The sequence below is a fragment of the Cotesia glomerata genome, linkage group LG3 (genome assembly GCF_020080835.1).
Source record: "Cotesia glomerata isolate CgM1 linkage group LG3, MPM_Cglom_v2.3, whole genome shotgun sequence".
NCBI classification, from domain to species: Eukaryota; Metazoa; Arthropoda; class Insecta; order Hymenoptera; family Braconidae; genus Cotesia; species Cotesia glomerata.
Window position 1 is genome coordinate 10255397 of NC_058160.1, and position 13692 is coordinate 10269088.

General features: G+C 29.6%; 2 protein-coding genes across 7 annotated transcripts in view; one reads left to right on the forward strand and one right to left on the reverse strand.

Moving 5' to 3' along the window:
• Positions 1 to 13692, reverse strand: part of LOC123262144 (frizzled-2-like) — a 109841-nt gene that overhangs the window by 93254 nt on the left and 2895 nt on the right. The window lies entirely within an intron of this gene.
• LOC123262145 (kelch-like protein 17) overlaps positions 1 to 13692 on the forward strand; it is a 76949-nt gene that overhangs the window by 31967 nt on the left and 31290 nt on the right. For 2 of the 6 annotated variants that reach the window (XM_044724253.1, XR_006508874.1), the window contains exons 1-3: positions 2762 to 3101; positions 3796 to 4034; positions 13489 to 13609. In XM_044724253.1, coding sequence (XP_044580188.1) covers positions 3841 to 4034; positions 13489 to 13609 — 315 coding nt within the window. In that variant the 5' untranslated portion in view covers positions 2762 to 3101; positions 3796 to 3840. Of the gene's footprint in view, positions 1 to 2586; positions 2695 to 2761; positions 3102 to 3795; positions 4035 to 13488; positions 13610 to 13692 lie in introns of those variants that run through there. The other 4 variants (XM_044724254.1, XM_044724256.1, XM_044724255.1 and 1 more) reach the window with 4 other exon arrangements.

Genomic DNA, 13692 nt, shown 5'->3' on the forward strand with positions numbered 1-13692 from the left:
CTTCTCCGTCCAGTCTATTGTTAATCATATTTAATCATATTTTAGCCTCTCCTTTTCCTTCTTTACTTACTCCCTCCTCATTAATTACTTTTTTCTCTTGATTAAATACTATTATTATTTTATTTTTAGTAATTACATTTATATTTATATATAGGAACTCTATAGTAGTTAGTTAGTTGTAAAAAGTTCCAGTAGGTTAACGTTTTCTTATGGTAACAATACCGTTTGGCTCCTGCAACTCTACATCGTTGAGCTCTGAGAGCTAAACGTTATTTACCTCTCACAACTCTACAGGATCGTTCTAAGACTATAACAAATTTTTGGCAGTCTGTTTAGTAATTTTTTTTTACGATTTAGCATTGATAATTTAATAAATAAATGCGGCAGAATGAATTTATATTTCCAACAATAATTGTATATGACAAATAAGAATAGTATTATAATAGAAATAAAATAATAATAGAACTAATATTACAAATAAAAATTATTTGTAAAATAAAAATATGGTCGTCACAAAATTATCTTATTTTCTTAATTATATCAATAAATATTGGACATAAAATCACTACCGTATATGCACAAGAAAAGATAAATAAACGAAAACAAATTTTATTTTGTGTTAAATGGGGTCTTTTGAATGTATTCCGATAACTCATTACTTATCACAATATATTCAACTAATAAATTAAATTAACAGTCACTGCAAATGAACCTTGAAAAACCATAAATACAAAACTGTTCTAACGAAATTCAATTTGACAAAAAAAAAACCTATTTCCTTAAATAAATAAATTGGGAACTTAATTGTCCTCATATATTTTTAAAAATATAGATTAGTAACAAAATAATTATGTTTGGCTTTTTAGAAGGTTATGAAATATGTCAGCGCACTCCACTACTGCGCAACGTAGAGCGCTCCCAACTATACCGTTTGGCTCTGAGAACAATCCCGTAGAGCTCTGAGAACTCAACAACATTGAGTTATCAGAACTAAATAACATTTTGTTACTGTAACTCTACAACGAACAGTAAACTGTGTATAGTTGTGGTAACTCTACAGTTAGGTTACCAGAACGAAATTTTTTTTTCCGTGTAGACTGAAAATAAATATTGATTGCAGACAATAATCATACATATATCTTAAATGGAAATTTTATTGGGCTCTTGATAAAGCAGCAATAACTCAGACAATTTGCTCTGAATGATAATAAAAATTTTTTCATACTCCATTAGCATCAAAAGTCTATTTTTTTAAGTATTATGTCTCTGCGGTAATAAAAGTGTCCAATTTATATTGAATTATGTTATCATTAATCTTGGAAATTTTTTTTAACTATTTTTAACAGCTGTAGCACTTGAATTTTCTCTGTTTATTGTTTTACAAATTTATTTAAGGAGACAAAAAATGTAATAATCGCAGGAATCTTTATTCTCAATTCTCAGGAATTTCAAAAAAGAAAAACATTAATGGATTTTATCGTGCGCTTGACACATTTCAGCAAAAGCGATAGAACAATAACGGAGCTACAAAGCAAGAAGGAGAGACGTAAATAAAACGATTTAGTTATTTTTTACAAGAAAAGCATTTTCCTCTGTAGAACAAACAATCAAAAAGTTTAAGTAAAACCTTCAAAAACTTGAGTCTGTCTCTGACACTCACGTACAAATCTTTGGTTTTTTTTTTATAATTATTATATCTATTATTTTGTGTACATAAATTCCATTGTGTGGTTGAGCGTACTGCGTTTAATATTTATTCAGCGGAATTTCGTAATAATTCTGTCCGTGATAATCATAGTTACAGCTGTAGGATAAAATCCTGGAAAATTAAAAATTATTAGTGTGTTTGCAAGCGTTTAATTGAAATCGTGTGCAATCATCGAGTATCTCGTGCTTTGATTACCGATTCAATTGTTTTGTTATCCTCACATATTCATCATCATCATCACGTACAGAGTAATTTCACTCTTGGATTTATAATCATTCTGTTTACTATTCAAAGTAAATTTTCGCTATCATTAATCAATCAAACAAATACCAAATGATAATAAATCGTTAAAAATATATAATTAATCATAATTTTGGTATAATTATCATTAATATTATTTAAAAGTCCAACAAACGGCCGAATAACTTTTAAATTTAAAAAATTATCACTAGTAAAATAGTCACTCGAAGTTTATTAATATTGAATACTTGGTAAATTTATGAATATTCGATTATTCAAGAGTAAATTGAGTCAGAAAATTTATTCGTTTAATCAACACTAAAATAAACCCTTCATTAACTTAACTCGATTAATTATTCAGAGAATTCAATAAAATATATTTATTCACCGTGGAATATTCATTGTAAATATCCTCAATCAATAACAACGCAATTTACCAGAGGACAATTCTGCAGCGATCAGTTCTATTTTACCGTCAAGCGAGAGATCTACATCGATTTTTCCTGTTTTACCTTCAAATATTACACTAGAAATTTTTTCTTCTCAACTCTTGAGACCCTAAAATACACCTGAAATACCTGAGAAGGGATACAGACAGCGGGGGATCTTAGGAATTCCGGTTTTCCCATCAAAAATAAAACAATTCCAAATATTCAGTCATAACCATCAAAAACAGAAAGTGTTTTTTAAAATTAGGGATAACAGCAGTGATTTCTGTGAATTTTTAAAGTATTTATCGAATCAAGGTATGTTCGGATAAAATATTAAGCAAACTTCTGGTTGAGAGTTCGAGTCCTTGGAGGTCGTTATACCCGGAGCTGTTATGTATATGTATTGTATCGCGAACCTGCGTTAGAAAAGCGAGCGCGTCCTTTTTATTTCGCTTTCGGTCGCTTTCGTTTCAAGTCTCTTAAGTTGTTCTGGTGGTTCCTGTGTCTGTGCCACAACTATATACAGTTTAACTAAATCCGGCAACGTTGTTATTGTATTTTATTTGCTTCTCAACACGTCTCACTGATTGTTGAGTGATTTTCAAAAGTTTAAGTGCCAAAGAAAATTTTTAAAAACTTGCCTTTGTGGTCTTGATTGTTTACCAAGTCGATAATTTTTAGTGACTATTCAAGAGACAAGTGTTTACTCACGAGTCCACGTGGTAAATGAATTTTGATGATAATTTTATAAACGTTTGTTATTATTTAATCTACAGTAGATAATTATTTCACTCAATTTGATAACGTCAAATTATAAAATTTTAAACTCGGACATTTGATTTATTTGTAGTGCAGGTTGGATAATTGGGGAACAATAAAAACCGCTGAAGAAAAATAGATGAAACACGAAACCACGTAGCACGTATGATAGAGTACCGGGTTATTTGGTCCAGTCGAGAGACCGAGTAGTGACCAGAAGCTACACTAGAGAGTAGAGAGCCTATACTAGACACAAAAATTAAACCCACACCGTCATATTATTCCGGATATTTTTATATCTATATCTATGATGTGATGAGCTGGGTTTTATTTCGCACATCTTCTCTACACTGCTTTATAAATATGCATGTATGTAACAGCGAATCGTATAAATGGTATATTTATATGTGTGTGTAGTGAAATGAAACATTGATAATGCAATTAGCGACGATTGTACTCTATTCATTTTTAGTTTTTTTTTTATTTTCTGCTATCTCGAGTCAAGGATAAAAAATTGCTGGTTATAATTGTTGACAGATTTTACATGACTGACCAATACTATAAATATCGCTGGGATTTAAATATTCATTATATTTATTTTTGTTTTACTTTTCGGGTGAATTAACAAAAAAACAAAAAGGTATTTTTTATTTTTAGAGGCTTATTGTTGCAGTTTTCGAGATAGAATAGTGGCAAATAATAATGGGCACTAGAGCTGTAGGATTAGGAAGTGCTGGAGGAGCTGGAGTGGTCGGAGAAGCTGGTCTAGCGGGTGTACCACGACTTCTTGAAGATTTGACGAGACTTTCTGAGGACAATGAGTCTGCGGACATTGTTTTTCTACTTGGGAGAGACGAAACTCCTGTTTATGGTCATCGGATTATTCTTCAAGTCAGGTTTGTTAAAAATAATATTTTATTTAACGATATAAATTTACTTTGACGAGAAACGAATGTATAATATTAATAATAATACTATAAATCTGAATTTTGTTGGCTATCCAGTCTATTGCACGAATTTTTCGTCTAATTATTTATCTAATAATTTATAATATCGTTAGTCTGTATTCCCCCCCAGGCATAAACAATTTTTTAAAATTCGTTTATAAATTTGTCATTAAAGGTAAATTTGATTGAAAAAATAATTCGGATGGCCCAGACCAGGACTCGAACCTGGATCTTTTGGTATCGCGCCAACTGCTTTTCCCTTAAGCTATCCGAGACACTGTCCAGAATTACCATTCAGTCACCTTTTAAGAGCATGTAACACAGTCTGTTGTCGGTAATTCTGGATTGGACTAGTGATAACAAATGCCAATTGAATATATCGGATTGTTTATTTGAAACACATAAAATGCACTGAAGATTATCAGGCTGACTGTCAATACTCCCAACACTATTCAAAAAAATTAAACTATAGTTTATTTACTATAGTTAATGAAATTTTTTGTTGATAATTAGTTTTCTATTTAAACCCAGTTACATTTTAATAATTCTGTCTTATAAGTAATCTAAGCTAAAGTAAAGATTAACCAAAAAATTAAATCAATCTCAAAGATTATATTGGTTGTAAGTTTATGAGTAACTTAATAGTAAAGTTTATTTACTTGAATATATGATGGGCCCGGAGATAAGGCAGTTTTACGCGCGAACTCTACCTATTTATTTATCATTTTGTTATTTTTTTTCAATGATTAAATTTAAAAATAGAAGAATATTTACGAAAGACTATTATTAACATACTCCTGCCAAGTTTAATGTTTTTTTGTTCAAAAATTACTTGGTCAAAAAGCGTCTCAGTATTTTGTCCAAAATTTAAATATTCTCTGTCCTACATGTTCTTAATGACAAACTACGAACTTTAATTCTATTTACTTGACCTTCTGTCAATACATCTTTAACGCCGATTCGATACTTTTATACAATTAATAATAATAATGATGATGATAATGGTGATGTATGTGTTGAGAGTAGAGATGAAACAGTATTAAATTTATATTGCAGAGTGTACAGAGTATACATTAAATATCAATATTATGTCTCTTTGAAGATAATATTTGTACGGTATTCCATTATTGTGCTTTGTGTTTCTGTTGATGTCTTCAGCATCAAGAGCCGGAACATCAAAACATCATACGCACGCATTTAATAGTTTGAATTTTCAGAGTTTCTTGTCTTGCAATCAAGCCTCTCTGCTCCTATCGAGTGGTTTCCTCTGTATAACTATACGACTATACACATAACAGAACCAGAGAATCGACCGACAAAGCATCCCTACACCGCGAACCATTTCTGTCTTTGACTTCCACGTCAAAATCCACTTGACGAAATCCTCCCACTGTAAATATACCGAATATGTCGATGTAAAATTAAGGTAATTCGACTCTTCCCATTGACTCTATAATTAAGGGACTATTTCTCCGTAAAATTACTTCGATTCTTAATTTACTGAATATTGTATAAGTCTGCGGGGTTGGAAGGCCAAATATTCAATATCGGAATTTAATTATAATCTTTAGAATTGACATCTCATTCAAATTTTAGTCTCTCATTATTGTTTAGATTAATATATTCGTCGGGAGTTATTTTACTACAGATAAAAAAATGTTTTTTATTTTTTATTATTCATTTATGAAACGATACTACAAGCTACCGTTGAATGAATATATTTATTATTATAGTAGTTTACGACACATATTGTGAGCAGAACAACCCCATTCTGGACAGCAACCTTTGCAGCACTAAAAATTAATTGATAATCGTTTATTGTTAAAATGACTGCTTTTTGTTTAATGTTACTTCACTTGTTACAATTGTCTGAATACATACTTTTCTGTAACAAGATGCTTCATCTTCTAATGATAATACACATATCACACTGGTCACTGAATAGTGCCAGAAGAAGAAAAATAATTAAAATCTTTGACATATTTCACTAGTTTGGTTAACTGAAAAATATATTTAATTTCAGAATAAAAATTAAAAATTGGGCTACAATTATAAATAAATAACAACATACTTAATAGCAGTTTTAGAAACTTAACACATTTTCAGAGCTTTAATTTCGAAAACAAAAAACACGGTATTAATACATAAAAAAATGTCCTGAAGCTGTTTAAAATAGCTTAATACGCATAGTTACGTCGTAGGTGGGAGGTGGTCAACCACAAGGAACAAACAATAATGAAAAAATTTTTTGATTGATAGTAATTAGACTAATGTAGAAATCATAATGTATTTTTACAATTTAGAGTGATATTAAACTATTTTTTAACGATCTTGTAATAACTTTTTTAATTGAAGATGTTAAATTAAATAGTTTTTATTGTTTTTTTTACAACAAAACAAAGAACAAATAATAAAAATTAAAGAATGAATTAATTGATAATAATGAAAGCCATTTAGAAATCTTAATTCGCCGTTACAATTTAAGGAATAGATAACTGATGGCCTACACGGAGAAAATTTTATAGTAGAGATTACTATCTAGTTATGGTAAAATCTATTAACTGAATTCGATAGTAGTAAATATTATTTAAATAATTATAGAAACCATCTAAATTGTAGTAGTTACCATCCTGATGGTTACTACTATTATTATGATGGTAATCAGTAATAATAGCTATTATTATTTTAACTAGTTACTACTATTATCAAAATCGTAATTCCTGATATAACCTGATGGTTACAGTTACCATCAGTAATAATAATAGCTACTATCTAAGCTAGTAAAAAATATTTAAAAAATTAAAAATTTGCGTTAGCGTGGATGCATTTCTGAATAAACTAAAAGCAGTTGTAGCGCAGTGTAGTATACAAAAAATCGGGATTAAATTCGGATTGAATGTATATTTAAATTTTTATTTGTCTAAAACAAGTTTCAACGCCAAATTTTTCAAAAAAAAAATTTGAAATTTCCAAAGAAATCAAAATTTTCAATAAAATTCAAATTTCAAAAAAATTAAAATTAAAAAAAAAAATTTTAATCTTACAAAAAATTTTTAAAAAACACAATTTTCAAAAAATCTAAGATTTTCAAAAAAAATTTTTGAATATAATGAAGCTTCAAACTAATTATTAATCATAATTATCTAATTATTTAAATTAAAATTTTCCCTTTAACAATTGCAATTAAAGAGAGTATACTCTTTGCTCCAGCTGATGGTATCGTATTTTGAAATGCACCGAATCAGCTTGACTACATGTAATTTTTCTTCTGCATTAAATTAAATGATATTCTTAAAGCTAGCAGATGAAATAAACCTATTGACCTGTTCTAGTTATGCATTCTGTTGAAGAAATTCAATGCACAAATTATCAAAACTAGCAACCTGCAGTCCCTATGTGACTGCCAAGAATTGCGAACTATAATAAATAAAATTTTGCTTAGTTGTATAATGATTTTCGTTAAAATGTACTTTACTTTCTTAACTATTGACATTTATAAAGATATAAGCTCATCCCGATATTACAATCATAACGAGCTTTCATTTGAGTACCCACTTGCATTTTTGATATATTTTATATATATATATATAAATATATGACAAATTGATGTGGGTACTCAAATGAAAGGTCTCGATGAGTATAATGTCGGAGTGAGCTTATATCTGTAAAAATGTCAATAATTCACAAGATATAAGGTCATTTATTAATTATGAATCTAGAGATAGAGTATTTTCTCTTAATGATATTCTCTTAATAATATAGATGATAGGATTACAATTAATTCAATTATAATGGAACCATTCAATGATGTTTCATAATTTTATCTTGTGAAAAAATATTAATAATTGATAATAATAACACTTTTTTAGTAACCCAAATCTTGGATGATTGCTATTTTGATAATCATAGTCAATCATTCAAAATAATCAATAACAGCTCTAATATTTGGAAATTTTTATCATATATGGATTTAAACGATTTTGTTATTATTTGTTTTAATATTTTAAAGGAAAAAATGCTCATTACTAAAATATGGATGCAAATAAAGAATTAAATTAAATAAATTTATATTATTTTTTCTTTCAGAATTTTTACAATCTGAGATGGTTACAGTTACCATCTTCGATTATAGCAGTTATAATTTTTAATAATTACAATTATCATTTTCGATAGTAATCGTTACCATTATTAATACTAACTAGTACAATTGTCAATGATAACACCTATTATTTTGTGACTAATTAATTTTATTACCATTTCAAATAGTAGGAGTTAATATTTTCGTATAGCAAATACTATTATTAATTTTTCTTCGTGTAGATAATTATTGTTACGCTTATTTAGAGATTTTTGTTTTCAAAGTATTAAATTGAATGATTATCAATATTTTTTTAAAAATAATAAAAATAAACAGGACAAGGTTTAAAATAAACAGATGATCTAATTAAAAAAATGTAAAAATTAAAAAAGATTAAATTTTTAATTAAAGATAGCAATTAACTTGACTAAAGGATCTACTCGGGGTTGAAAGGCCAAATATTCAATATCGGAATTTAATTATAATCTTTAGAATTGACATATTCAAATTTCAGTCTGTCATTAATGTTTATATTAATATATTCCTTAGGAGTTATTTTACTACAGATAAAAAAATGTTTTTTATTTTTTATTTTTTATTATTGACTCATGAAACGATATTAAAAGCTACCGTTAAATGCACTGATAGAAAGATCCGTTCATATTTAAAAATATTTGTTAATATTTTACAAATCATTTATTAGAGACCACTTTTTAGCATTAAACAAATATTTCTTAGTATTTAAAATGATTTGTTTGTCTTTAATAAATCTGATATTCATTTATTAAATATTAATAAATCTTTTTAAATATTAAAATCTATTTGTTAAGGACTATAAAATGGTCTTCAATGAATGATTTGTTAAATATTAACAAATATTTTTAACTATAATATAAAATCCTGTTATAAGTGTAGTTTGTTCGTGGATTTAGTGGTTTACGACATCTACCGGAAACACAATGCCATCCTGAACAGCAATCGCCTTCGTTGCACTAAAAATTAATTAATAATCGTTTATTGTTAAAATGATTGCTTTTTGTTTGATATTACTTCAGGATTGTCTGAATACATACTTCTTGCCAACAAGATGCTCCATCTTCTGATGATAATACACATATCACACTAAATAGTGCAAGAAGAAGAAAAATAATAAAAATCTTTGACATTTTTTCACAAGTTTGTTTAACTAAAAAATTTGTTTAATTTCAGAATAAAAATTAAAAATTGTACTATAATTATAAATAAATAAAAAAAGACTTACTAGCAGTTTTATAAACTTGACGAATTTTCAGAGCTTTAATTTTGAAAACAAAAAACACGGTATTAAAATATAAAAAAATGTCCTGAGGCTGTTTGAAAAAACCTAATATGCACAGTTAAGTCGTAGGTGGGAGGTGGTCAACCACAAAGAGCAAACAATAATGAAAAAATCTTTTAATTAATAGTAATTAGACTAATGTAGAAATATGCGTAATCATAATGCGTTATTACAATTTAGAATGATATTAAAACTATTTTTTAACGATCTTGTAATACAGTCAACGCTCTCTGTATTTGACTCGCCCGTACAGTACCATTTTCAGTATTTGACTCGTCCTTGTCCATAAGAGCTGTGTAAAATCGTCAAATACAGAGGAAGAATGTGGTCAAACCCAAAGAGCGGTCAAATACAGAGAGGTCCAATACAGAGAGCGTCGACTGTAATTTTTTCAATTGAAGATGTTAAATTAAATAGCTTTTATTGGTTTTTTTTTTTTTTTTTTTTTTTGTTTCAAAAAAATAAAGAACAAACAATAGAAATTAAAGAATGCATTAATTGATAATAATAAAAGTAATTTATAAATCTTAAAGCGCCGTTACAATACAAAGAAAAGATAACTGATAGTCTTTGTTACGCTTATTTGGGGATTTTTGTTTTCAAAAAATTAAATTTAGTAATTGTCAATATCTTTTTAAAAATAATAATAATAATTACCAGGACAAGAGTTTAAAATAAAGATATGATCTAATTAAAAAAATGTAAAAATTAAAAAAGATTAAATTCTTAATTAAAGATAGCAATTAACTTGACTGAAGGATCTACTCTCCTTGAGACGCAATCAAAACGACAAACCTGAACGGAAACCACTGAGTAACGGAGGGTAGAAGTTGAGTAGGTGTTCTGTATATACATACGTATAGGTATCGAGCCAACCAAAAGTAGCGATCAATCTGTCCTGGAGCTATTACTACAATTGGACTCTTACTACCCAGTCTGTGGATGCTCTGGATCTTTGTTCCTCAAAAGAGAGTGCAGGAATTGGATGGAAGTGAGGAGAAAACGAACAAAGACAAAGAGGAATAGGAAGAAAAAACGCCCTCGAGCAGTTGGTACGTGTAACGGAAAACTCCCGCGGTTTTTTCGCGCAGATCGGTTCTTTTGGTTCTCCTTCCCGTGATCCCGAGAGGGTATAGGGCATAGGGGGCGTATAATCGTGTGCTTGGTCGTTAGTGCCAGCAAACCCTCAGGCAACATTGAACCCTTGCCACCGACCACCTTTCCCGTGTGACAAGCCCCAAACCCTCAAACCCTTATCACAATCTTTTTTACTTTCCTCATCCTCTCTCTTTCTCTCTTCCCGTATCTAGCTAGTTCTTAGTCTCTTTGCTCTGCTACTATATCACATCCACACTATTTTTATTATTTATACGAGTCCTCGCGGATTCTCTTTGTCATAATATATAATAACTAAGGCCTATTGTCGTCATTTTTAATTTTTGGTTTGCCTTCAATGCATCACTTTTTAAATTCGCGTGATTAGAGAAAACCTCTTTGTAATGCGAAAATTTTTTTTATACTTATTATTTTCCTCCACAATTATTATATTCAAGGAATTAAAAAAAATTTGTGCCTATATATTTATTTTTTCCAGTTGATTTATTATCAGATGCATCATTAAAATTGACCCACAATTTTTCCAAGAAAGATTGACAATTGTAAGCAAGGTGTGAAAATAAAAAGCAGAAAAAATAACAGCACTCAAAAAATACAAGGGATATTGCGCAATGCGGTTGATGTTGAGGCATTGAGAGGTAGGAAGTGCCGGATGGGCGAGAAAAATGTGTGGGAGAAAGAGAGAGAGAGAGAGAGAGAGAGAGAGAGAGAGAGAGAGAGAGAGAGAGAGAGAGAGAGAGAGAGAGAGAGAGAGAGAGAGAGAGAGAGAGAGAGAGAGAGAGAGAGAAAGAGAGAGTGGGAAAGGTGGTCAGAGGGTGAGGGGTAAGGAGTGAGTTTTTTCCTCTACAACACCCTCGTTGGTGCTCTCGAGACTGCGGAAGGGTTTGTCCTTTTGTCTTTACATCGATCCATACATGTAACACTGAAATCAAAACCTTACGTCTTTTTAAAAATAATAAAAAAAGTTTACGACAGTACAGGGTAGCCCCGGAGTAGTAAGGAGCAAGGACGCGCTTGTATGCAGTGAAACTTTTTCCTGGCAAAAAAATCTCGAGAAAATCCGATAAACTCGGAAAAGTTTCTCGCCTGGGATGGCTTTTTTTATTTTATTTTATTTTATTACTATTTTTGTTTGAGAAAAATTATTTTGCGATAAAATAAACTAACTTTTGAGATGTTTGAAGAAGTAGTCATGCGAGAAGATGATAACGCTTGCTGGTTTTTCTTACAGACTGTACAAACTTTTTTTTAATACACCAACTGTGAACATTAATTTTAAAATGTGACAAGTTTCACCTCCGTTCTATTCAATCAACCGTGTCTCAGATATCACTGTAATTTGAACACAACTGCTTTTATTTTTTATTAATATTTTTTAATACAGCGGTTAGTTTATACCAGGATTAATAAAAGAAACAATTATTTTAGAGATTTTCTTATTATATATTGCATTTAAAATCACTTTATCGACTCATCGGGTTAAATAACGAAAAGGTAATTGCAACCCTGCCATCTTTTAATGGAAGTTATTCTCAAGTTGAAGGATAATTATTAATGAAGTTAAAAAATGAAAAATAAAAATGAAAAGTAATCTTTTGAAATGAGACTAGCTTGATCTCATTACTCATTTATCTTTCATGTTATGTTGAAGTTAACTTCCAGCGTAAGCATAAAAGTACAAAGAATATTGAGCTCTTGTAAATCTCACGTGAATGTTCTATTCGTTATTCAAAAAGTTTTTGATTTACAGTAGTTATAAAAAGTGTCAAAGGCGCGCAAAGCCTCGCGTTTGCCAAAAGAAAAGCTCGAGACCGTGGAGCGCAGTAAGATAGAAAAAGAGAGACCAAAAGAAAAATCAAGAGTCGTACATCATCAAACGAACGAAAACGTTGCAATTTTTTTCGAGTGTTTTCTGGTATTTTTTCTCGCATTAAAATATAGAAAAACACAAAATATACAGCCCAACAACCAACAGGCAACAGCCAACAGCTGCTCTGCACTCCTACGTCTATATAAATGTATATTTCTCTATTTGTCTACTTTCTTTCGTATCAAAGTACACCTTTATTTTTCTTTCTCCTTCTCTTTCCCTTTTATTTTAACATATTTTTTTAAACTCATACGCAATGCCAGCAACAACCTTGCAGCCTTTGACACATTTCTTTTGATTCGATACTACTCGCTTTGCATATTACTTACTCCTTCTTTCAATAGCTTTTCTACCTTCTCCTTTTATTTTCTTTTGCTTATTTTTTCCCTTTTTTTTTCATCTATTTATTTATTCATTTTTTTCTCTATTCATAAAAATTATGAAACCCGACGATTTTACTCTCATAATCTTGACTTTTATGCTAAATCCTGAAAGACTTCTCGATGGCTTAAAGGGATATTCATTTTAAATCTTGTCAAGTACTACAACTATTATATCACTCAAGTAATTTAAGGGTTGATCAATTAAATTGAATAAATTTTTATTTAAATTATAAAACAGTGAGGCCTTAGATGAAAACTCTCGACTTGTCTCTGTCTACACGACAATTGAATCAAAAAATATTTTATTGTTCTAATTTAGAAACTACAATAAAAAGTATTTATTCTATTATTATTTAACCAAAGAAATTTTTATAATGTAGTATATAGTCCAAGTATTTTTACTTTTTATCCAGCCGAGCATTGTTCCACTGACGAAGTCAATTAAGTTCTTTTGCTAAGGGGACTAGAACAGTTACAAGTACTCGGTGATGAACAAGTCGCTCTATTCTTATTTTTATATAAAATTCACACACCACTGCAGGAATTAATTATCGTCAAAATCAATTTATATAAAATATTCTTAAAAAAATTTAATCAGATAAAAAATTTCTGATAATTGAAATAATATTTTTCATCAGGTGCAAAAATTTCACAACACCAAAACGAATGGGGAACTCGGGGAACCCAACGCCTATCAGAATGCCTCATGCTCATCCCGAGACATTTCGACAGTTCATTCACTACGTCTACACGGGAAAAGTAAATATTTTGGATTCTTGAGAATTGACCAGCAAAAATGAAATTATTAATACGCGACTAAGCAGGGAATAGGGAATTCAGAA